Raw genomic sequence first — 25,337 nt, 5'->3', positions numbered from 1 at the left:
TGGAAAATGGGGTTTGGACACATGGGCGTAGCCGGGGGGGGGACTGCCCCCCCTAAATCAAGTAAGTACTGTAAATCAAGTAAGTACTGTAAATCAAGTAAGTACACATTGTAGAAAGACGTTGACAGATTTTTCAGTGCACAAGGGGTCAAAAGAAAGACATTTAAAACAATTGTTGTTGAGACATTTTATTCCGAATCTGCTAGACAGAGCCAGGCAGAGGATGATGACAGGTGGGTGTCCTGCTCCCCCCCCCAAAAAAAAGCATAAATCCTGGCTACACCCGTGGTTTGGCAACATGGTGGTTATTAGCAGTGGAGCATGTCTTAATCAGCAGAAATGTTTCTGCTCAAGAGTGCCGCACCCCCTCCATAAAGCTTGCTCCAGGATTTGGGGAGGAGAGAGCTCTTAAGGAAATAGCCATGGGACCCAAGCAACAGTTGGAATCCAGCTGTACAGTGGTACCTCGGTTTATGAACACAATTGGTTCCGGAAGTCTGTTCATAAACTGAAGCGAACTTTCCCATTGAAAGTAATGGAAAGTGAATTAATCCGTTCCAGATGGGTCTGCGGCGTTTGTAAACCGAAAATTCGTAAACCGAGGTGTTCATAAACCGAGGTTCCACTGTATTTGGGAGTAGTAAAGTTATCTGGTTTCCCATCCCCACTGTCGGGTCTTGACTTGTAAGAACACTGAGCTTGAGCGTTGACTTGTAACACAGAACCAGCAGCCCGAGGAGAAGCAGCCTTAACATTCGTTTCTGCATACAAAGAAGGAACATGGATATTGTCACAAATCACTAACCCATATGCTATCGCTGGCATGCTCTGTCCCCACCAACAGCCTCTAAATGCAGAGGCCCTGACAATACAACCCTACCTGTAACCAATGATCTCTCTCTCTGGGCCTACTAGGCATGTGACAAGATGGCAAACACAGCTCCCGGAGGAAGCACAGGCGTTGCAGGAACACTGACAGAAACTAGGCCAAAATTAGTGCCAAGTATACAAAGTGAACAGTGGAATGGCAAATAGATGGGAGCCTAGGAGAGGAACTGGTTTGCACTGGTGCAGGAGACAGTGCACTTGGCAGTCAGATGAGATGGAGTGCAATATTGGACTGTTAAGGAGCAAAAGTTCAGCACTTCTTAAGTTTAACCATTACCGGTAAATGTCAAGGTGGGGAGCAGTTTTTCCCTTCTCAGTTTACTTGGAAGTCTGAACTCTCCCTGCATTCTTAAACATAATGAGGCAAAGCCTCCTTTCTGACCATTTTGCTATTACAGGTAAACAAGCGAGTTGTGACTGGGAGGAGGAAGTCAAAATTCCCAAACAAGGGGAAGCTTTCCAATTGCATCCCCAAGCAAACAAAGGAACAAATTAAAGGAGCTGTGCTAAAATCTGGGAGTGCAGTAAGTCATGTAAAGAGCCTCCCTTCCTTATTTATTTATTGATGCTTTATTATTTTGATTATTATTTTGAAAGGCATTTTTACCTTTTACAGTACTAGTCTTCTCTGGAGTGTCTGCAAAGTAGCTGATGTGGTGTGTCTATCTCTTAAAGAAGCTAGAGCAGACTCCATGAAGCCTAAAGGAGATAAGAGGCAGGGAGAAAGTAGCAGCAGGTGCTCCTGTTTCTGCAAGACAACTTCCTTGCATAGTAGCTCAAGATAGATTATTTATGGACCAACCTACGCTCTCCCCCCCCCCTCTAATTTGTAAAGAGCCAGACAGTATACTGTACAAGAAAGACTTGCCAAGTGATTCACAGGTCAGCACTGGCCAGAGAAGTCGACACCTAGCATATTTATTTGCACATAAATTCCTTTGAAATGAATGGGCCTTGTTTCCATACAAGTGTGTTGAACACTAAAGCCTTGAGGCTGCTATGCACATGTACTTAGATGTGACTAACGTGCCGATTTTGAATTGTTTCACTGTCTTACAGTATTTACATTTATTTTATTTTTATAGTTTTATTCTGTTACAAGCTGCCACCCTGGACTCTATTAATGCTTGTCAGTAAACAAAATAAAAACCTACTTCAGTCTCTGGTCCTGACCAAATAAAAACAGAGGGGCAGCCATAATAAATCAGTTGCAATAATAACTTTCATTTTGTAGCACCTTAAACTAAACAATGTCTTAACATTTAAGGAACCCAAAGTCTGTTGTTATGTGGAAGTCCCACTTAACTTAGTGCAATTTATTTCCAAGTAAATATTCAAAAGACTAGTGTGCACAATTTATTAATGTCCCAGAAATGCCTACACCTAAAGTGGGTCATGCAACAATTGTTTAAAAAAGAAAGAAAAATGGGATGGAGAAAGGGGACAGCGTACACTAAAAATTTACGTTAATTCCACAGTTTGAATTACTCCCAAGAGACCCAGCCAAGATGGCCAATGTCAGGGATGATTGGAGTTGTAGTCCACCAACATGGTGGGCACCAGGCTCCCAAGTCCTTGTTCCAGTATGACTGTAGTGTGCATGTGCTTGAGAGGAGCTGCACATCTTAAAATGTAGGTCCTAGATCTGGACACCTTGCACTTCCTTGCATCAGAGCTACCCACTTGCAAATGATTCTTATGTTAGGCTCTTATGCCTTTGGAACAACCCCCAATGTAATCCAAATAAAAGGAAGAGCGATAGCTTCTGCCTATCAGAACACCGTTGTAGTTTTGCCTAGGTAAGGAGATAGACCAGGGCAGCACTTGGCTTTTGTATTTTCAGAAATGAGGAATTAGCCATTGTATTTTTTGCCCTCCTAGTAGGCCTTGGTACAAGTCTCCATATCATAGCCTCAATTGAAAGTCTGCTACCACCTCCCGCATTCCATGTTAAGATTCTTACCAGTTGCAACCTTTACCACTAGCCTCCTCCATTTTTGTCAGCCTGATGAAGGGTTCTGGAGAACTCGAAAGCTTACCACACTATCTTGTGACATTTTGGTCGGCCTAAGAAAGGTATGACCCCAGCAGCATTTTGGATTATGTCTTAAGGACCAAAACTGCTGCTTTGCTTTTTGTGGCACCCCGGAGTATATTATAATGATGAAGATGCATTCCTTATCCTGGTTTTATGGTTAGACTGCTGACCTACTCCCTCCCACGTCCTCTCTGCACTATATCCTGTCTCCACCCACTCACACAGTTCAGGATTATAGTGCAGCTGAGCCATTTGACCTCATTGCATCAATGACGGTCCAAGGGCAAGAACACTGAAGTTAGCATCCCACCCCCCAGCTGGGCGACACTTTCACACCAAACAGGCTCAGAGCCTTTAGCTCCCTTTGGGGGTTGAACCACCATAAATTTAGCATTTGTGTTTTTAACTGCTTGTGTATGCATCTGGCTTTAACAAGTTTTCAGATTTTGAGAGACATAAATTCAACTTGCTGATAAATTGTATGCCTAGTTAAGACGGTGGGGAGCTCACCCATGGGTATGAGTAAGCTAAGTAGCACTAAGACAAGATAGGCTACTGATAGCTTGGATTTCAATATCAAAACTCTACTCATACTTGATTACAACACTATTACTGTACTAAATTCCAACCTTATTATCTGTTACTGTAATCCAACTTTATTCAGGAATCTGGATAGAGGATACATGGATTAGACTCACAAAGCATCTCAAACAGACTTTCTATCCCACTGTCTGAGGAGTGTGACAAAAACTTTTTTATTCTACTTTGATTTTATTTTTTATTGTTTATTTTTAAACAGGGGGTTTATTTTTAAACTGACCCAGTTGTTTATGCTCCTCCCATGCACTGTTTTACTGTTTATGTACCTGTATCATGTTTTTTTAAACTGCAATAAAAATGAGATTTTAAAATCTGGGACCCATTTGGGGCTAAAAAGATGGGGGGTAGAAATGTTGTGTGTTTGTTGGTTGGTTTTCCCCCTTATATGAAGTTTTGAGTCAAATGCACCTACAGGGTATCTCATAGGGTATCTGAGTAACATGAATGGTGGTGACTGGAGTGGCCCCAAGCTAGTTTTATACACACAGGAGTTCTTTCTGCTTGAGCTGAAACAAAGCTGTGGGGCATACATTCTATTGGCAAATAAAGGCACAATATCTCAGGAAACAGTAGGGATGGCTCAGGAGCATATGTTCTGTGGGCATAAGGGTTCTATGAACTTCATCTGAACCTCTGAAATGAATAAGGCACTAGGAACTGAAAGTACAGAATTTAGAACAAGCCTCAACTGCAGGGTAGTTGTAAGGACAAAAAATACAAATACACACTATATTTGAAGCACGTCCCCACCCCCAGCACAAGGAATTCTGGGCACTGTAGTTTGTTAAGAGTTGCTGAGAATTCTCACTCTGAGGTATAAACTACTGTGCCCAAAATTCTCTGAGATAAAGAATGTGCTTTAAAGATAAGTTTGTTTGCAACTGTAGTCTGATTCTAAACAGCTAGTCAAGAGCGTGGTGTGGATAATATTGAGGTTGCAGGTTCGATCTCTGTATGGGACAGCTTCATATTCCTCCATTGCAGGGGGTTGGACTAGATGATCCCTAGGATCCCTTCTAATTCTACAATTCTAGGTTTTTAGGAAGACTCTGAATTAAGCACCAACCTATCCATGCCTACTTGGTGGTGGGAGAACCCACTTCAATGGGGCTACTTCCAACCAAACAAGCTTAGGAACAGGCTGCAAATCTCAAGTAAGGCTTACAATTCATTACAGTAAAAGATTTGTGTGCAGGCTTCTTAGATGTAAGCCCCACAGAACACAGCGGTACTTCCTTCTGCAAAGGCATGCATACAAGGCTGCCAAACCTGTTCTTTATAAAGGCACTATATTTAATAACGATTTGTGTTTTAGTTGATTGACATATGAATAAAGCAATATCATTTAGTTTAGATTATGCATGCTGCTATAGTATATACTATTAGGGGACTTCTCTATTACTGTAAGTTAAAAAGCAAGGTTTTTCAGAAAACTGTGCACGACCTGACACTCCCCCCATGGTACTGTATTAACTTTTTTTTAAAAAAAATGCATTGCCCAATTAGTCAGAAGTTTGAAACTAATTAATCGACATAATCAGTCAACGAGATGGAGCCTTAGATTCAGTAATTCAGCCATTTGTAACTTCTCCAACATCCCAAGGGTTACTGAAAGAGACAATCGCGCACCTTTTCCTTACGCATAGGGGAAGCACCACCTCCGTTGCCCAAAGTAAAGATGGTTCTTCCACCACGAAGAACGCAGGCTGGGCCCCTAACCAAAGATGGCGGATCCAGCATCGGGACGAGTGCGAACCGCACTGCACTTGAGGTCGGTCGACCTCGAGTGCAGGAAACCACAACGGCGCCCGCCTCAAACATGGCCGCCTCCGCTATAGCGAGTGGAGGAGCTGCCCACAACCAAGATGGCCGCGGCACTTCACCGGCGACTGGTTCTCCGAGGCGCCAATCCCGACTCCAAGATGGCGGAGCGCCGTCGGCGTGAGGTGAGGTTAGTCTGCGTCACGTGACAGGCAGGACGGGGGTGTGTGTATCCCCGTCGTGTGTCCCGGCGGAAGAGTGAAGGGAGTCGGCTGAAAGGTCGCAGCTGGAGGGAAAGGGAAAACAAAGCGGCGCGGCCTAGCGCTGGAGAACCGGAGATACGCCAGTCACCACGGATACAGCCGGAGCCAACGCGGCGGCCGGGGCGCAGCCACCCTCGCTGCCTCCGCCGCCTCCTCCGCCGAGGATGTCGCGTAGGAAGGTGAGAGAGCGCAATCCGAGCTAAACCCCCTTCCCGTCTCTTCTCCTTTAGCTGCATAGACCGTCAGGCTCGAAAACCAGTTAAAAACGTAGGCCTTCAAGCCCCTGCTTCATCTTGTGTCTTGATTGGTCGCCGCTGCCTCCCGCCGCAACTTCAATGGCCATCTTCGCCATCAGTCAAGCGCAGCCCCCACCCTCAACGGTTATTTGTTTCCCTCCACCCTTTCGGTGATTGTTGTGTCCCGCCTCCTTTCGTTGCTCATTGGCTCTGCGGCTGAAATGCCATTGGCTGCTTTCCCTATCACTTCCTACTGGAGCGGTTTTCTTTTCCCCTCCTCCTCCGTCGCTCCTGTTCCCAACGACTTCATACTTGGCTAGGTGCCTTGGGAGCGGGTGTTTAAGTAGCTGCTGATTGGCCGGGCATTCTGGCCTGAATTGGCGTCCACGGGGTCCCGCCCCTCTCTTCTTTCTCCGTTTCCCATTGGGGGACAGGGTCGCGTAAAGGTCCTCCTACTCGCTGTTATGATTGGAGGAAACGGAAAATGGCATAGAGGGTTCAAAACAGAGCAAGCAAGATTGACTGAGCCATGGAGATGGGTAACAGCCATGGCTATAGTTTTGTGCTTACTTGGGTGTAAGTCCCATGGAATTCAGTAGGGCATGCTTGTAAGTCAATCTTACAATCGGTCTGCATGTATAAAAGGATTGATCATTCTGGCTGCAAACCCAAGGCTCTTTTTTGCCACTATCTAGTTTTAAGTACAGATAGAATTAGTTTTATTTCAGGAGAGTAGGAATTGTACACATTTTAGAGGACTTTTCATAGTCTCTTACAACAAAGGAAGGGAGGCTGCGATGTGAATAACAATTCACCAAGAGGTTTAATAACAGGACATGTTTCGTAATAGCTGTATCTTGAATTGGGCTGCAGTCTTGGTTTTGAACCATCAAGCCTTTTAACTTGGGCAAGAACCAAGGTACAGATATAGCTTAAAAGAGCAGATTTCTAGCCCACAACATGTTAAATAGGCAGATACTCACAAGGAGCCTAGAAGGCTCAAAGTTTCAATATTCATATTGCTTTTTAAAATGTATTTCTTTTATGAGACACACACATCCATATACACCATGGGGATTGACCCGATTCGTACCTGCTTAGAATCAGCATTGCTGTAGCATCTGGTCCTCCCAGGTTGTTCAGTGATCCCATCAGTCTGTATATTAAAAAGTGCCTGTTTTGCTAAAGGTTCACAGCAACACAATATAAAGTTTAGCAGACCAGTTCTGTTACTTGTGCAGATTGCCTTAAAGCAACCAGTAATAACCTCATTTCATGCAAGTGGAAAGGAGAAAGAAATACTGGGGGAAAGATAGTCATGGGAAGAGAGGGGGAGAGAGAGAGAAGGGGTAGGCTAACCTACTTTAGGCTCAGGTCCTGACCACATTTGTCTCTGGCTGCACCCACCATGCAGCTCCACAACAGATTAAAGGTAAAGGGACCCCTGACCATTAGGTCCAGTCGTGACCGACTCTGGGGTTGCGCGCTCATCTCGCATTATTGGCCGAGGGAGCCGGCGTACAGCTTCCAGGTCATGTGGCCAGCATGATAAAGCTGCTTCTGGCGAACCAGAGCAGCACACGGAAACGCCGTTTACCTTCCCGCTGTAGTGGTATCTATTTATCTACTTGCACTTTAATGTGCTTTTGAACTGCTAGGCCCACAACAGGACAAAGGTTGACTGCCCCAGTTATAATCAGAAATGAGTTAGGATGGCACCTGTAGCATTCAAAGACCCAGCTTCATCTCTGTTTGGAGTGCTATATAAATGAAACCCTTATTCCCTGCAACTCTGTAGATTGTTTTCTCTCCCCTCCCTGGTATTCCTCTTGTGTCACATACATCATTACAAGTGGGGAAACAGAGTCAGAGAAAAAAAACAAAAAAATTAAGTGGGAGGAATTACAATAGAAATTGGAAAGCATGATGGGGGAATTTGCTCTCATGGTCTAACTTAAGGACCTGAAAGAATCGTGAGTCAGAGGAGGGCTATTCTTTATGCTTGTTCAGTCCTGCAGTGGAAGCCAAATTGAGATGTTTGTCTTTCTCTGCAGTGTGTTGGCTTGTCTCACATGCTTGAGTCTCTTGTAGAGCCATCCGGTCTGCAGCCCCCCTCAATGCAACACACCTGGTGTCTGCTCCTGCTCTGACTACTGAATATATTGCACCAGCTGTGTGTGAAGTGGGGTGCTTTCTGCTTGTGTATCTGGATTGTGTACAAGCTTCCTTCCTTTCCCACCCACCCCCTATAGGTAGTAATTGAACAGATTTCCCTATCACTGTCATTTCTGTCACCTGTTAAATTTCTGTCTGCCCTACCCGAACCAGGCAACAGCTCTTGAATGTGTGGGAAGTGACTGATGTGTGAACGGTCTTTCATCTGTTGCAATGTCATGATCCTACAAAAAGAGAATTGTTCTGTGACAGGTTCAAAATTGATGCCAATAGTAGCAGACTGTGAGTTCGAGAGCCAAACTCTGCTACTCTGTCCTGCATGCCATGCTTGTAGTAAAGGATGCATTGCGCTGGCAAAAAAGGAAAAAAGGTATTGGCTTTAGGCTGGCTATTTAAAAGGAGCGGCAGCTGCTTCTACAAAGACAGGGTTTGTTTCAGACTTGAGGAAAGCTAGTCTGTGTAGTAGGTTTGGGAACCTGTGGCCCTCCAGATGTTGTTGGAGTATAAATTCCATCGTGCCTGACTGTTGGCTGTGCTGGCCAGGGCTGATGGGCATTGGAGTCCATCTGAAGAGCAACAGGTTTCCCATCCTTGCTGCATAACTTTCCGTCTAATGTGGATTGCTGTGTGCCCCTGCATGAACCGTTCAGCTATAGCTTTTATTCCCTGGGTTTTGAGATCTGATCCCTGTTTGGTGGCAATTGCAAAAACAGACTTTTGCTCAGAGTGTGTTGATTCCTGTGATGTGAAGATTGTGGTATACACAGACTGGGTGGTTGCCACTTTTTGGCTGGTCCTGTGTCTTTTGAACAACATAAATCAAGGAGGTGAACCTTTACCACTACTTATCTTTATGCTAGGAAGAAAAATTGCCTGCACACTTGCAGCTCGCTAATGCACCGTACCATATCCTCCCCTATTGTGTTGACTGAATGAGCATGAGACTTGGGTTACAGGCACAATATGCTTCTCCTCAGGCTAAAGACTGTTTTGAAGTTGTGGCCAGAATACAACAGACCTCATTTCTTCTGATGGGATTGCTCCTGTTGCCTTCTAGACAAAGTTCTGGAGAGTTCAGTTTGACCTATGCAATCCCTCTTGGCTGAAATCAAAGATCAGTGCCGTCACCGTGTCCCATTGCAATCCCATATACTAAATGATCACTCACATATAGCTGTATGCATGGTCTGGACAGCAAGAGCACAGAGAGGCATATTCTTGTGGATGTGTGGAGATTCACCAGTGCTTTAGCCTAAGCGTTTTGTTCCAACCCGTTGTAAGAGGTTTCTGTTTTGGCTTGGTATTTCTGCAAGCACAGTGTGCAATCCTTTCTAGTTTACGATACCTGTTTTTCTGAAACATTTTAGTTAGTGCTGCTCCTCAAGGAGCAGGCCCCAGATAAATGATGCATGTTGCTTATGTGGCTGAGTCTTTGGCCTTTCAGAGGAACGCAGGCAGCAGTTCTGACGGAACCGAAGACTCTGATTTCTCCACGGACCCAGAGCATACAGACAGTTCAGAGAGTGACGGGACGCCCCGCCAGTCTGCACGTGTGACTCGCTCTTCTGCCAGGCTCAGCCAGAGCTCCCAAGGTAGAGCGTTTGAATGTTTGGTCTTAAGCCTTATTCTAAATGGCATGAGTTGTATAATAAGCTGATGTCTGCCCTCCCCACCCCACTCCATATGTAGGCACAGCCAGAATCTCAATTGGAGACATTCTAGCTTTAGTCCCACCCACCCCTGAAGCCCTGTAAGCCATTGCACATTCTGCATTAACCACCTTGTGGACATGCAACAGGTCAGTCTGTAAGAGAATGACCTCTGAATAATAACACCTTTAAAATGAGCTTGAACATCAAGTTGAGGATATTGATGGGTAATATTTCGGATTCTGTCTCCCTGGAGGATTTCCAGAGTTCCGTTTGGTGTATGCAAAGAAGCAGCAAGGAGAGGCATTGCAAATGTTGGATATTCCAGTATTATTCCTATATTCCAGAGAGAGGCTGAGAGAGTGGCTCTGAGACCAGAGCTGAGTTGGGATTTGAACCCAGGATCTGCTCGCTCACATCCGCAACTTACACTGGCTCTCATATACTCAAAATCTGAACTTGGGCATGGAGTAGTATCAGAAAGAAGCTCACTTATTACCTTGCTGCTCTTTGCTCCTTAACTTGTGCTTTTGAAAATCCTGGCTATATTAAAATTCTTAAATCTTCAGAACTGATATTGATGTTGGGAAGGCAGTCTGCACTGTGTCCTTCCGTGCAGGGGGCAGATGTTTATGCAGTGCGAGTATTGCAGATGGTTTCTCCCAGTGAAACACTTGTGTCTGTGTTTCCCCACTTCCTTACCTTCCCATCCTCTTAAAACTAGATTCCAGCCCGGTTCGCAACCCGCCATCGTTTGGAGCAGAGGAGCCTGTTTATTCCACTCGGAGGGTAACTCGTAGCCAACAGCAGCCCACACCCGTGACTCCCAAGAAATATCCCCTTCGACAGACCCGCTCGTCAGGATCTGAAACGGAGCAAGTGGTTGACTTTTCAGATAGAGGTTTGTAAATGGCTGGGCAGGATGTAGAGTGGCTAAAACTGGCACAGTCTGGGATCGTGCTGAATTTATTTCTATCATGTTCTTCATCGGATTTCTTTAGAACTTTGATGACTTCTAGGTTAGGTTGAGGGGGCACTAGCTTAGCCCAAGGCTGCTTTTGAAATACTAGTTGCTGTGTTGATCCCAAAGAGAGTGAAAGCACAGCTGAGATGGTGCCCAGTTGAAGTCACCTTTTATCTGCCCCTCTGATTTCTTTCTCAATCTCAAGATCACCCTGACAGTTTTGGTCAGGAGAGCAACAATACATTTCCTAGTACAGTATTGCTTTTTTAGGCTTGGCATTTTGACCTGCAAGGGATTCTGGGGAGGACTTTTTTCTTGCCGCCGCACCGCCCCCCCCAAAGTTTATTGGGCTCTGCTCACTTTTGTAACGTTGTGACTCTACACAGACACTAAAAACGCCGCTAACCATGACGAGTCCCCACCCCGCACACCGACTGGGAACGCCCCATCTTCCGAGTCCGACATCGACATCTCCAGTCCCAACATGTCTCACGACGAGAGTATCGCCAAGGATATGTCCATGAAGGATTCGGGGAGTGACCTGTCCCATCGTCCCAAACGCCGTCGATTCCACGAGAGCTACAACTTCAACATGAAATGTCCCACGCCTGGCTGCAATTCATTAGGTACGGTGGAACCTTCCATGATATTGAGATTTCGTTAGCGGACTCTCCCTCTTGCCAAAATCCCCCCATGTCCCCTTTCTTGTTACCAGCCATAAGGCGTGTTCTTTTGGCTCTCCACAGGACACCTGACGGGAAAACACGAGCGGCATTTCTCCATATCTGGATGCCCACTGTATCATAACCTTTCAGCTGACGAATGCAAGGTAATTTATTCTCTTGGAAAACGAACTTGTGGAAATGGAAAGAGATCAGTCAGGAGGAATGGCATGGGGAGGGGGGGGAAACTTCAGCACAGCTCATCCCACCCACCGTTTCTCGTCTTTTCAATGCTGCTTTGCAGGAGAGAAGCGGTGCTCAATGTTTGGACACACAACATGGCCATGTAATGTACAGTACAGCCTTTGCCAGCTTGCTGACCTTCAGATGTTTTGGATTACCATTTCCGTCAGCGGCGCTGGCTGGATCTGATGAGAACGGTAGTCAAAACCATCTGGAGAGCACCAGGTTGTCAAAGACTGGTGCAGCTCCTCTCCTCTGAGCGTTGTGATTTGTGACACAGAAACAAACATGGGGACAAAATTCTCATGGGAAGCACGCTATTTGAAGCATACGTAGGAATTTCTGTTCTCAGGCTTGCGCAGGGCTGTCCAAAAATCCAGCAAGCCTATGATTTGCGTTTTAAAATGGTTATTTTGAAACTTGAATAGAACCCTTCGTTTGTAGGCTTTGGGTGAGTATGTTGGTATTCAAAATTTCAATTTACAAATTTCCTTCTTTTGTTTTTCCAAGAAGGTTAACAATTTTAAAAAATTAGTATGCTGTTGAACACCAGCTGTTTGCAGCAAATGTCTCTCTGTGTGTGATATTCTGAGTCTTTGTTGCATGTGACTAAGAAATTATTTCCTAGGGACTCTGTTAGAAACCGCTGAAATGAACTTGAGGTGGTAAGATGGGGCAGGGAGAGGTGACCGGATTTTCTCATATTGAATGTGTATGTAGGAATTAGTTAAATTTTTCTTTATTTTGTAAAAATTATACCCTACATCTTCAGCCACCATGGTTCCCGGGGCAGAAGACAAGACAAAAATGCAGCAATGAAATATAAAAATCCACCTGTAATTTGGGGCAGAAATTCCCGATGGAGCTGTGTAGCTTGAAGTTGGGCTTGAGCCCTGCCACTTCTCTTTTGAAGCATCAAATGCTGTTTGGTCAATTGTGAATTGAGGGCTTATGGCTCTTTGGATGTTCCTCTCCTGCCTGCAAACCTCAGAGATTCCTGGGCTCAGGGCCAACAGTACCTTAACTCCCTCACATTGTGGTTTTGGTTGGACTGTTCTTACATTATCTGAACAAGAATTTGCATGGCGTGAGAAGGGAAGGATTGATACGACCTCTCTCTGGATTTCAAGGTGAGAGCGCAGAGCCGTGATAAACAAGTCGAGGACAGAATGCTGTCTCACCGACAAGATGATAACAACAGGCACGCTACCAGACATCAGGTACTTCCATCTTACGTTTTTACTTTTGCACCTTTATCAAGTATGCACTGGCTTTGACACCCCAACAGGACCATCTTTTTTCTAGTGATCATTGACATCTCAGTTTCAGAAGACAGTTAAAAAACAAACAAACCCAGAATCAAAAGCAATTTTATGTGGAAATTCTGTCTGAAGCTGTGTCTACTTACCTTGCTGACCACATTTTCTGTAATCTAAAACTCTTGTGGGGAAACGTTCCATTCTTCAGTTTTACCAAGAAAAGAATAAATATGTTAGTTTCTAAAATAATGAAATACAACTTGCCCCGTGATAACTTGAGAAGAATTCATGCTTTGTGCCTTGTTTGCGGGATGTGGTTCCTTAGATTGCGTTCACTCTGTATATGTTCATCCTTCAGCAGTAGCGATAGGTACAGTATGTGTGAAAGCCCACCAAGATCTACGAGTATAGGGCAGTATACAAATTTAATAAATTATAATAATATGTTTTGTACCCTTTCAAATGCCATACAGTTCTCACAGTCATCTCTCTGTTGCCAAGTGAGGGACATGTAAATAACCCCTGATATTTTTCAGGCACGGTCCCAAGTATACCAGGCTCCTGGTTTGATACCATCTTGCTTTACTGGGATAAAACACACATAATACAATGCAGTGTGGCAAGAGTCCTGTTATGCCATACAGCGATAGTGGCCAGTGATTAGGCTCGTGTTGGTTTGCAACGGATGGTCTGGACTGTTTGACATGGATGTGCAATAGACGAGCATCTGACTCTTGCAAAAGCATACTCAAAATAGTAACAGGTTAGGAACCTGTTACAGGTAGGTAAACAAAATTTTTTAAAAAATTCCTTCCAGTAGCACCTTAGAGACCAACTAAGTTTGTCAAAGGTATGAGATTTCGTGTGCATGCACACTTCTTCAGATACCAATATCTGAAGAAGTGTGCATGCACACGAAAGCTCATACCTATGACAAACTTAGTTGGTCTCTAAGGTGCTACTGGAAGGAGTTTTTTTTATGTTAGAAACCTGACAGTGTTATGGTCCTCTGCATCTGCCGGATTGCTGGCAAGGCGAATGTTTCTGGGCATGCTCAGCAGACTTCACAACACCACAGCCAACACCCCTCCTCCATGGAATTTGGTAGCTAGCTTAGTGCTGTTTGATTCAGAGTATTTTTTGCAACATGAGCTGGTGTTGTGTGCGAAAGAAACACATATCCCATTAAGTATGGAATGGAGTGCAAGCATCCATTTCAGCGCAGACACACTTGAGCTGCCAGACCCATGCAGCGGGAGCAAAGTATACGCTTGTGCCATATTGCATATGCGGCATTCCATGTCAGAAAGGTGTGGCCTATAGCTCAGAGTTGGGGGACCTGTGGCCCTCCAGGTTGTTGCTGGACTCCAGCTCCTGTCAGCAGCCCCAACAAGCACAGCTTGATGGTCGGGAATGATGGGAGTTGTAGTCCAGCAACACCTGGAGGGAGGCCCCCCCCCCAGGCTTCCCATCTCTGTTACAGCAGATGAAGCAATAGTTGGCCTGCTTTGGGGTCAGAGGGCTCAGGATCCCGGGCAGGTTGCCGCCTCCTATGCATGTCCTGTGTTTCTCATCCCCTGTATAGGCACCAACTGAAAGACAGCTAAGGTACAAAGAGAAAGTAGCGGAGATGAGGAAGAAGAGGAATGCTGGGCTGACTAAGGAGCAGAAGGAAAAGTACATGGTACAGAAGCTTTCTCTCTCTCTCTCTCTCTCTCTCTCTCTCTCTCTCTCTCTGTCTGTGTGTGTGTGTGTGTGTGTGTGTGTTTGGCAGAATCAGACCACCCTTAATGTCATGGCGTATTTCACACCCTGCACAGAGGGAATAGTTAATTTCTAACTGCATCTGATCCCAAGATTCTAGGTCATAGAACCAAAACAAGAACAGGCAGTCATGAGCTAAACACTCCTCCAGTTATTTCAAATCCGTTTGTGAATTCCAGCCTTGCTGCTTCCCATCCCTTCTTGCATGGAGACCTTCATGTCCTTTGGCCCTGCGCGAGGCCGTAGTTTGGGAGGGGGGCTTTTAGGCCACCCAGACCAGTCCCCTGTGCGATGTAGGGAATTAAGTGCTGGAGCAACCCCATCCGGTTCCTGCCCAGCCTCTGCATTGATGGCTTCCAACAAGGGAGAGCCCACTGCCTCTCTAGGTAATTGGTTCCCTTACTAAACTGCTCTTACCATTAAGATATTTCTCTTAATGTTCAATCGGAATCTATTCTCTAAATGCACTGGACTTAGTCCTTCCCTTTTGGACAGCAGGGAACAAGCCTTCGCCCTATTCTGTCGGACAGCCTTTCAAGCAGTTGAAGAGTGCTTCTGTAGATTTTCCCTCCATTCCCCCCCCCCCGGGTTAAACACAGTTCCTTCAACCTCCCCTCATAGGAGTTGTGTTTCATACTATATCTGTTGCCTCCCGGTCCAGTCGGTCTCCACTGAGTGGGGGACCTGTAGCTCTCCAGACGTCGCAGAACTACAGCTGCCATTGCCCTCTGCCAGCAGAGCCAGCGGTCAGGAATGATGGAAGCTGTAGTCCCAACAACACAGAGGAGGGCTGCCCCTTATCCACAGGCTTCTTAAAATGTGGTACCTAGAACTGGATACAGTACAGTGGCACCTTGGTTCTCAAACGGCTTGGCTCCCAAAGAAATCGGCTCCCAAATGCCGCAAACCCAGAAGAAAGTGTTCCTGTTTGCGAACGTTTTTTGGAAGCCGAACGTCCCGGCACGGCTTCCGCTTGAGTGCAGGAAGCTCCTGCAGCCAATCAGAAGCCGTGCTTTGGTTTTTGAACCATTTGGGGAGTCGAACGGACTCCTGGAGCGGATTTAAGTTTGACAACCAAGGTACTACTGTATATGCTTCATCTCTGTATTGACTCCTTGCCTCTGCACTCACAACAGCCCACATCTCTTCTTGTCCTTATAAGCAATCCTGCATTAAGCTTTCCTGGCTCCCTCGGCCTTCTACTTCCCTCAGAGCAAGAGCTAGTATAATTTTGCTGGCCAGCAAGAAAGGACAGAGAGTGGAGGCTGAGGGAATTCATTTTCCCCAGGACAGGCCAACTATTTCTAAGAGATTATTTCTGCTCTTTGCTGTAGGAGCACCGGCAAACCTACGGCAACACCAGAGAGCCCCTTCTAGAGAATCTGACCAGTGAGTACGACCTCGAGTTATTCCGACGAGCGCAAGCAAGAGCCTCTGAGGATCTGGTAAGAGGACTGGGCTGGGTAAGATACACATTCTTCCACCGTCTAGGCTTGAAGTAAAACCATTTGTACTCTTTTTAAATTATTATTAAGCTGAGTGTGAATCGCTTGTGACTCCGTTTGGACAGAATCAAACTTCTGAGCAAGGGGTGGGGAGAAGTGAGCAAAAAGAAGGGAAAGTATCTTGGCGTATCCTCAGAGTCTAGAGATGGGCGACAGCAGTTGTGTATAAATAAATGGGCTCCTTCCTCAAAAGGGCTCAGAAATCCAACTATATGCAGAAAACAGGCTAACAGAGAATCTGAGGCAACTGGTAAAGGGACCCCTGACCATTAGGTCCAGTCGTGACCGACTCTGGGGTTGCGCGCTCATCTCGCATTATTGGCCGAGGGAGCCGGCGTATAGCTTCCAGGTCATGTGGCCAGCATGACACAGCTGCTTCTGGAGAACCAGAGCAGCACATGGAAACACCGTTTACCTTCCCGCTGTAGCGGTACCTATTTATCTACTTGCACTTTGACGTGCTTTCGAACTGCTAGGTTGGCAGGAGCTGGGACCGAGCAACGGGAGCTCACCCCATCACAGGGATTCGAACCGCCGACCTTCTGATCAGCAAGCCCTAGGCTCTGTGGTTTAACCCACAGCGCCACCTGGGTCCCGAGGCAACTGTTACTGGAGGCATTTGGCTGTAGGCTCTCACGAATCACGGCAGCTGCGAGGGGAGGACAGTTGGGCAGGGGGCAAAAGCTGAATCAGCAGAACGGACGGAGAGAGCCGTGTGGTGTAGAGAATCTTGGTAGACTCTCTTAGTTCCTGAGCCTGCAGAGGATTGGAGAGGCAATGATGGATCTGGGTTTCTGACTCCTCGGTTTTGAGAACAAGGTATTTGAAGAGCTGTATGTGGATTTTTTTGACTTCTAAGTTACTGCTAACTACATATGTGCTCAGTATTCTGAGCTTGGCTCAGCCCTCTGGTCCCAATCTTTTGCTAGTCCGTTTCAGTTGCTGTTTTTCCTGGGAATCAGAGCTCTTGACCCCACTTTCGTTTGTGGGGATGGGGACCGCAAGGAAGTGCCTCTCCCACTGTTACCACACTTAATCTTGAAGAAATGAGGAGAGGAACTCGGTTTCCAAGTGTGGGACATGCCCCCCCTCTCTGTTCATTGACACTTTTAGATTAATGTGAACTGAAGGCTAAGTCTATTGATGACAGAACAGCAGGAGATAAAATGTGGAACCATTCACATAGCAGAATGAAAGAAGATTGCCAGCTTCTTATCTGCTGTGCATCTGCTTATATTTTTAGAGTGTATCTATTGCCCTTCAGGAAACACCTCAAGACAACTTACAAATAAAACCGTTTTTAAAAGTATAGAGGTACAGCAGGCCATTCTTTGGAAGCTGGACCGCTTCTGTCTGCTGTGGCCTTGATCAAGGTAAACTATGGTCACTCCCCTATTTTTATATTCTTCGTGTCCTTTCTCCACCCCCAAATTTGGCCCTTTCTTGGATGTTTCCACTGCAAACCATTCACTAGATCACTTAAGGTTCTTTTTTTCTTTTTATCATATCTTTCTTTACAGTGGTACCTCTACTTACGAATAACTCTACTTACAAATGTTTCTACTTACGAACGGAGCTCTGTCCGCTATCTTGGATGTGGTTTAGATAGGATTTTTTCTACTTACGAATTTTTTCTCCCAATGCATTCCTATGGGATTCGACTTACACATTTTTTCGACTTACAAATGTGCATTCGGAACGCATTAAATTCGTAAGTAGAGGTACCACTGTACCTTGGTTTAAGAACAGCTTAGTTTATGAACAACTTGGATTAAGAACGCTGCAAACCCGGAAGCAGGTGTTTTGGTTTGTGAACTTTGCCTTGGAAGCAGAACATGTTCCGCTTCCTGTTGAGCGTAAATTGAGTCCCCCGCTGCCATGGGAAAGCACGCCTTGGTTTAAGAACGCTTTGGTTTAAGAACGGACTTCCAGAACGGATTAAGTTCGTAAACCAAGGTACCACTGTATTTGCAATTTAGATCACTCATAAACAGTGATTCGTACACAGCTGATTTTGTTTTTTGTTTTTACAATTTCTCTACCAGCATCAAATATCTATTTAGTTTTCCCTCCTTTGGGGGGGGGGGCAGGTGAATTCTACGTCTTTGACCAGGGTTTCGAGCTTTTTTTTGGACTACGACTCCCATCATCCCTGACCACTGGACCTGCTAGCTAAGGATGATGGGAGTTGTAGTCTCAAAACAGCTGGGCGCCCAAGTTTGGGAAAGCCTGTCTTGGACGAAGGCAGGTATTAAAGACACTGCAGTTGCAGTTGGAGGGAGCCTAGTGCACCGTAAGAGCTGTGACAAGTGTCACATAATGGTTTTGCATTGGCCCCTTTTTAGATTTGTGATGAATAATCAAAGCACATTTCTCAATGAGACCGGCCTCTCAAACCGTTTTCTTTTTTCTAAAAAAAAATAATAATTAAGAAAATGCTAACAAAGGGTACGTCTTTAAAAAACGACAACAAAGAGGCGTGCAAAAAGTGGACCGTTCAATTGTGTGGGAAAGCTCTGGCAGCAGAACAAGTTTTTTAACCTGCCGATGGCAGCAGAATGTGGATTCAGTCGTACCGGGGCTATGTCAGCTGAATGGCAGTTTCGCTGTGGATGCACTGGTCCTGCCAAAGGACCTCCAGAGAGAAAATGCCTAGAGAGAAAAGACGATGCTTTTGAAACCTCGCTGCCTATCTGGAGATGCAGGTTTGGGGTTGCTTGAGGCTTAATCTACATCTTAAGCGGAGTTGCGTCATTCTGTTTCCTTCTCAAACTCAAAGCAGGCTGGGGTGGGAGACTGCCTGAGAAGACATTCAGGTGGGAATATGCACCCTTTCCCTCCTGGTCCTTTCCCGGCTCAAAACTCCCCCCCCCCAAGCCTCTTTTCCTCTTGAAGAGGATGGGGCGGCTCCTCCCCAGAGTGAAAAGGCAGCGCGAGTACAGCCATTTTGGGCTGCAGGACGATGAGAGGGCCATGGGTTAAGCAGGCTCTCTCGGCCTGCCCGTTTTCTGCTCAAAGCAGACCGAGCTGCTTAAGGTTTAAATAGAAAAGAAAAGAAAAGGCTGGAGGGGAAAGAATTGCAGAACTACATGTGTCATAATCTTTGGAAGCCAAGATACACAGACATATATGCCCAGCCCCACTGTTTCTGAGCCAGTATTTCTTGGCCCTGCTGTTGGGGTGTGGACGGCTGTGTCGACGGGCCCCTGAGGACTGTCGCTGAAAAGTGTGAGGAGATGAAACAGCTTTGTAAGTGTTCTCATTTGGAAGAAGCGCCACTTTCTTTCCGCGGTGACAGTTACACTGAGCGGAGGCCTCCACCTCGCTGCCTTTCGCTGCGTAAGGAGGTGCCAGACTTCCGAAAGCAGTTGCCTGAGGTGCAGTCTGCATCTCTTCGGTTTCCCAGCTTGGAGAGAGCCAGAAGCCCTGAGGCAAGAGAATAGGTCCCTTTTCATGTTTGATTGAAGCTCATTTGGTGCTTTCCTTGTGATATGACCCCTCAGGCCCATGCTTCGCCCCCAAAAGATTAGGGAGAGACTTCTGCCGAACGTAGAGCAAATCAAAAGGGCAGGTTGGCAAAGCAGCGTGGCTTATCTTGGGGTTCTGCGGAGAGCGGACCACTTCCAGTATACAGTCATACCTCGGTTTAAGTACACTTCGGTTTGAGTACTTTCAGTTTAAGTACTCCACGGACCCGTCTGGAACGGATTAATCCCCTTTCCATTACTTTCAATGGGAAAGTTCGCTTCAGGTCAAGTACGCTTCAGGTTAAGTACAGACTTCCGGAACCAATTGTGTACTTAAACCAAGGTACCACTGCAATGCTTTGGTACTTCTGATAAGTCACTTGGAAGTGCTGAGGCCCCTATTCCATGTGGCCATGGCGGCTTTGAGAACAGCACTTTCTTCAGATTTGTGTTGGGAATTAATCTGAAAAAGACTGCAAACTGCCGGGACCTCCAAGCTCTCTGCATTGTTCAAGTCTTGGGGAGGGGAGCGTATTAACTGGCCTTCCAGATTTCCCGTCTCCCAACGGCTAACTGTGACCAGAGCTGCACAGCAGGTCAGGTTAACCACCATGATGCCAGGGAGCCATGATTTACCGCCAACTTCCTCCCCACAACCCCAGTCCTCGAGCCTCGGCATGAATGCAGCGTTAAAAGCTACACATATGCCAGCTCACCTCTGCTGCTGTGCCCCCATCTTGTTCACAACGAGAGAGGAAGAAAATGCACACAGTCTTCGAAAATGAAAGGCAAGCGGGCAGTGTCTCTGGATTTGGTATTTATATGCTCCCCATCAGACTGGGTTACCTTACCACTCTGAAGGGCTTCCAACAAACTAAAGCACATCAAACATTAAAAAGTCTGTATAGAGGGAAGGGTGAATGTGAAAAAACCTCCACTACTGAACAAAGGTGTAAATGACATGTTTTGCTCTGGTCTCATCCCCCACTATCATGTGATCCCAGAAGGTTGTTCAGAAGGGAATGGCCATCTGCCATGGATGCTTTAGATTCCTGCATTGCGGGGGGTGGGGTGGGTTGGACTAGATGACCCTTTGGCTCCTTCCAGCATTCTATGAATATTGCCCTCAGGTGGAAGACAGTTCCCTCCACAGTTGTTCTCAAGGCACCATGGTGAGGAAGAGGAGACAGAGGCTGCAGCTGCTGTCCTCTACTAGACACCTTCACATAGAATTTACACACATTGGGCTTGATCCCCCCCCCCCTAAATTAGGTTGCCATCCCTATGTGTGCTAAACTGGGGTTAAGTCCCATTCAATTCATTGGGGCTGAGTAGGCATGGCCAGGGTGTGAACTTGAATGTCTTTGAAATCATTGGATCCAGCTAGTCTTGTCTTTTAAGTTCCGTGGATTTGAAAGCGTGGTTAACTTGGGATGGATCCAGACCATAGTTGGCCAATTCCGTATTTCACAAGTTCAGTTTCCTAACAGTTTCAGTTTTCTGTTTGCAACAAGTTTGTGGACCTTAAGGCTAAATAAAGAGAGACTTGAATGTGGGTGGAGCAACTTGCATTTCCAAAGATCAGAGTGTGGCTTTGATGATTTTTATTGCTCTGCCGCTCCCTGCGATTAGTGAAATAAGCAATTCTGCATAAATTTTCTTAATCTGTGTATCACTTCTACAAAACTCAGTTCTTCCCGATACTGGAGTCTGTTTTGATTGTAGAGGAGTTTTTGGGGTGGGTGGGAATGTTTTCTGTTTTCACGTGGGTCTAGCATAGATCGTATGAATAAATAGCATCGTGAACTGTTTCTTTTTTAAAAAAATCATTTTTATTCCCCTTCTCTCTCAATAGGAAAAGCTGCGACTTCAGGGCCAGATCACAGAAGGGAGCAACATGATCAAGACGATTGCTTTTGGCCGCTATGAGCTGGACACATGGTACCATTCTCCCTACCCAGAGGAGTATGCGCGACTGGGACGCCTCTACATGTGCGAGTTCTGCCTCAAATACATGAAGAGCCAGACGATACTACGCAGGCACATGGTAAGCTTGCGAGACGATTCGCACCATTGTACTCATCCCTCTGGCCCTGCTCACGGAACTGCACTTCCCCTGGTTTGCTGGTGAAGAGCCAGCAAGTTCAGCTGCATTTTGTTGAAAGTAGTGACGGGGCTGTAGATGCATTGTGGAAAGACTGCTATATGAAAAAGACCCCCTTGCATCTTTTTTGCCCTCCGGTGTATAATAATCATGATGATGATGACGAAACAAAATAAAAAAAATCCTTCCAGCAGCACCTTAAAGACCAACTAAGTTTTTTATTTTGGTACAGTGGTGCCTCGCTTAACGAATGCCCTGCTTAACGAAATTTCCGCTTAACGAAAGGTTTTTTCTAGCGGAGGTTGCCTCGCTAGACGAATTCGTTTTATGAAAAATTTGTCTAGCCAATCGCGGTTTCCCATAGGAATGCATTGAAATTCAATTAATGCGTTCCGATGGGCAAAAAAAAAAATCAATGCATTCCTATGGGATTCGCTAGACGAATTTTTCGTTATAAGTAAAGACCCGTGGAACGAATTAAATTCGTCTAGCGAGGCACCACTGTATGAGCTTTCGTGTGCATGCACACTTCTTCAGATACACTGAAATAGAAGTCCCCAGGCGCTTATATGTAGAGAAAGGGTGGGGAGGGGTATCAATGATGCTGCTGCTGCTGCTGATGGGAGTTGTAGTCCCAAAACATCTGGAGGGCTGAGTTTGCCTATGCCTGGGGTAGAGCTATTCCCTGGGGTGGCGTGCTCATACAAGAAGGAAGCTGCACCTGAATTACTACAAAACAGGGCATCTAACATCCAATTTTTAAAAAATGCACCCCGACTAGGAGAACGGCACAAAATCCTGATCGCAAGGTAACTAATTAATAGCATCAGGCACAGGCGCAAAGCTGTTCTCTGGTAATATCAATGCGGCAGAATTGCCCTGCCCGTAAATTCTAAATCTGCATTCATAAACCTATTTTACGTTAAGCAGCAGGGGGGCTATACCCCTGCAGGGAAGGGGTCCTTCACTCATGGAAGGTGGAAAGTACCATCTGCTGAACTGGTGCCGCTAGTTGGTCTAGCTCGGTGTGGAATGGGCACACTAGAATCAAGACTCTGTTGGAGCCCAGTCCTGGCACCTGCTTAGCAGCTTCTCGCTCCACTTCCAGAACAGCTTTCTGCCTGTGCAGCCTTGGCTGGAGCAGAAACGAGCTATCTGGGGAGGGAAGCACAGCATACAGTAATGAACCCTGTAACCTTGGGGCGGTGCTGCTGCTTCTTCCTCCACAAAAGGCCTAGTTTCACCGCGGTGCCTGGCACCACGTCTTGGATCCAGAGGGGCGTGGTCTGGCCATTAGCTGTCTTTCAAGCACAGCAAATCCTGGACTGGATTCCTCTGGGACTGGCTGACTTTGAACCACTCTGCAGCTGATCACAGTTGGCATCCTTCCCCATCACCCAAGCCCATTCTGTAGAACATTCTAGTCAAGGAAAGGCTGCTCTTTCAAGCACCGATTGAACGTTTCGCTTGAGGGCCGGCAGCATCCTGTTTTCTCCCTGCAGCAGGTGGCTATCAAATGCTCTTTCCCGAAAGGCCTGTATAATGTAAACCAGACCATGTATTATTATTATTTCTTGAATTTATATACCACCCTAAACCCAGCTCACAGGGCAGCTCGGGGCAGCTCACAGAATAAAATCAAGATATAAAACCACAAAATACATAATAAAAATAAAATCAACAGCCTAATAGTCCCCCTCCCCACAAAAATTATTTTTTTTTATTATGTAGAAGAGCAATGTGGTCTGGGAAGTTAATAAGCACACACAAGCACAAACAAAGTAGGTGATGTTAAATCTAAACCTAAAAAATAACAATGAAAGAACTGGTTTATTGTTAGAGGGTTGAACTTGCTCTCTGCTACTACTAAATCTGGACCTGCCTCCATAGATCAGCTACACTTGACCATACCTGTGGACTTTGGTCAGCCCCCCATATTGTTTGGGCGCACCGCCTTTTTATTGGCTGAGCAGAAAATGTGTAGCTGCTTCTGCTGCCATGTTATTGTGCCCCCTAGTAAGTAGCTCATTCTTCCCCTTGCAATTCTCTCTCCTGCCTCTTTGTGCTTCTGGTGCCGTTTGTCACACTTGGCGACCGTGCTAACGCTTGTGCAATGCTCTCCGTAGGCGAAATGTGTCTGGAAGCATCCTCCGGGTGACGAAATTTACCGTAAAGGCTCCATTTCGGTGTTTGAAGTCGATGGGAAAAAGAACAAGGTAACATACTTAACCGGAGTTGGCTTTGGAGGAGGAGAGAATTTGTGCAACACATTGTCTTTTGTGGGCCATAGGCAGGCTGCCCAGCTGGCTCTCCTTGAAGTCTGTCAACCCAACCTGTCCCAGCTCTCCCTGAAAAATCCTAAGGTTCTCATTAGGACCAGTGCCAAGGGTTGGCATTATTGGGCATCTAGCGAGAGGTCACACCCTAGCAGGGGCCCATTGACAAGAGCCATAGACCTATTGCAGGAGGGTGTCCTATAGAGGATGTCTTGCCCTAAGGCCTTCCAAAACCTGGATATGGTACTGGTTGTTATATTGGTCTAACTCCATTGCCTTTGAGTGTATTAGACAGGTAGTCATGCCTGGCTTACTAGTGTCCACAGAACTCCTGTATAATTTTTATTATTATTTATTAAATGTATATGCTTGTGCATGCTTGAAGCAGACTTTCTCTCAGGCTGCTACCACAGTTTCTTTATATAATAATAATAATAATAATAATAATAATAATAATAATAATAATTTTTATTTATATGCCACCCATTGACTAGGTTGCCCCAGGCACTCTGGACAACTTCCAACAAAATATTAAAAACACAATCAAACACCAAACATTACAAACATCCCATTACAGGGCAGCCTTCAGATGACTCCTGGTGGGAGGGCATTCCACAGGGCAGGCGCCACTACCGAGAAGGCCCTCTGCCTGGTTCCCTGTAACTTCACTTCTCGCAGTGAGGGAACCACCAGAAGGCCCTTGGAGCTGGACCTCAGTGTCCGGGCTGAACGATGGGGGTGGAGATGCTTCTTCAGGTCTGCAGGTCAGAGGCTGCTTAAGGCTTCAAAGGTCAGCCCCAACACTTTGAATTGTGCTTGGAAGCGTACTGGGACCACTGCCAGAAAACCAGAGATGGGCCAGTCACAGCTTCAAAGAAGCAGATTTGGCCAAAGGGATTTTTCAGGATTTGGGGGCAGTGAGAGTGGTGCCTAGAATTGGCCACCTCCTCCCAACACATCTGTGCTTTGACATGCCTTCTGATTCTTCCAGATATACTGTCAGAACCTCTGCCTTCTGGCAAAGCTCTTTTTGGACCACAAGACCCTGTATTACGATGTGGAGCCCTTCCTCTTCTACGTCATGACAGAAGCCGACAACACCGGCTGCCACCTCATAGGCTATTTCTCCAAGGTCGGTAACAGCCTCTTGAGCTCTGCTCCACAACCAGGGCACTTGCCACGACTTAGGCATTAAATCAGAACGACGGGCCTGCTCTGGAGAGGGGGTTCAAAGGCTGGGCACTGAATCTGTCAGAGGGCACAAATTGTACAGATGGAAATTTCTGATGCCAAACAGAGCCAGTTATTCTTGGTATTCATGAGGCTCCTCCACCCCACATAGTTGCATGTGCAAACACCTGCTTCCAGTAACATTCATAAGAGCTGGGTTTCGGTGGTATATTAATCAGAAATCAGGGTGTGCTCTTGCATTGTGTGGCAGGGAGTAGCACACCTCAACACATACACCCCGTCTCCAATCCAC

The 25,337-nt window shown here is 46.1% G+C and overlaps 1 protein-coding gene and 1 long non-coding RNA gene across 3 annotated transcripts in view; one reads left to right on the top strand and one right to left on the bottom strand.

Annotated features, from left to right (window-relative positions):
- Window positions 1-172: 172 nt before the first annotated feature.
- Window positions 173-5,962, bottom strand: LOC148683811 (uncharacterized). Its single transcript, XR_015946621.1, has 3 exons — window positions 5,156-5,962; window positions 1,496-1,587; window positions 173-761 (listed from the first exon to the last, which is right to left on the bottom strand). It is a non-coding gene; the product is annotated as an uncharacterized LOC148683811 (long non-coding RNA).
- Window positions 5,370-25,337, top strand: part of KAT7 (lysine acetyltransferase 7) — a 29,715-nt gene continuing 9,747 nt past the window's right edge. The window contains exons 1-11 of one of the 2 annotated variants that reach the window (XM_035134877.3): window positions 5,370-5,729; window positions 9,406-9,553; window positions 10,335-10,511; window positions 10,961-11,200; window positions 11,321-11,403; window positions 12,610-12,699; window positions 14,324-14,422; window positions 15,837-15,947; window positions 21,330-21,521; window positions 23,705-23,794; window positions 24,846-24,986. In XM_035134877.3, coding sequence (XP_034990768.1) covers window positions 5,715-5,729; window positions 9,406-9,553; window positions 10,335-10,511; window positions 10,961-11,200; window positions 11,321-11,403; window positions 12,610-12,699; window positions 14,324-14,422; window positions 15,837-15,947; window positions 21,330-21,521; window positions 23,705-23,794; window positions 24,846-24,986 — 1,386 coding nt within the window. In that variant the 5' untranslated portion in view covers window positions 5,370-5,714. Of the gene's footprint in view, window positions 5,730-9,405; window positions 9,554-10,334; window positions 10,512-10,960; window positions 11,201-11,320; window positions 11,404-12,609; window positions 12,700-14,323; window positions 14,423-15,836; window positions 15,966-21,329; window positions 21,522-23,704; window positions 23,795-24,845; window positions 24,987-25,337 lie in introns of both variants that reach the window. The other variant, XM_035134876.3, reaches the window with a different exon arrangement.

This window comes from Zootoca vivipara, chromosome 12, assembly GCF_965207765.1.
Source record: "Zootoca vivipara chromosome 12, rZooViv2.hap1.1, whole genome shotgun sequence".
NCBI lineage: Eukaryota > Metazoa > Chordata > Lepidosauria > Squamata > Lacertidae > Zootoca > Zootoca vivipara.
The sequence above is the reverse complement of the archived record's forward strand: the minus strand, read 5'-3'. Positions and strand labels throughout refer to the sequence as shown.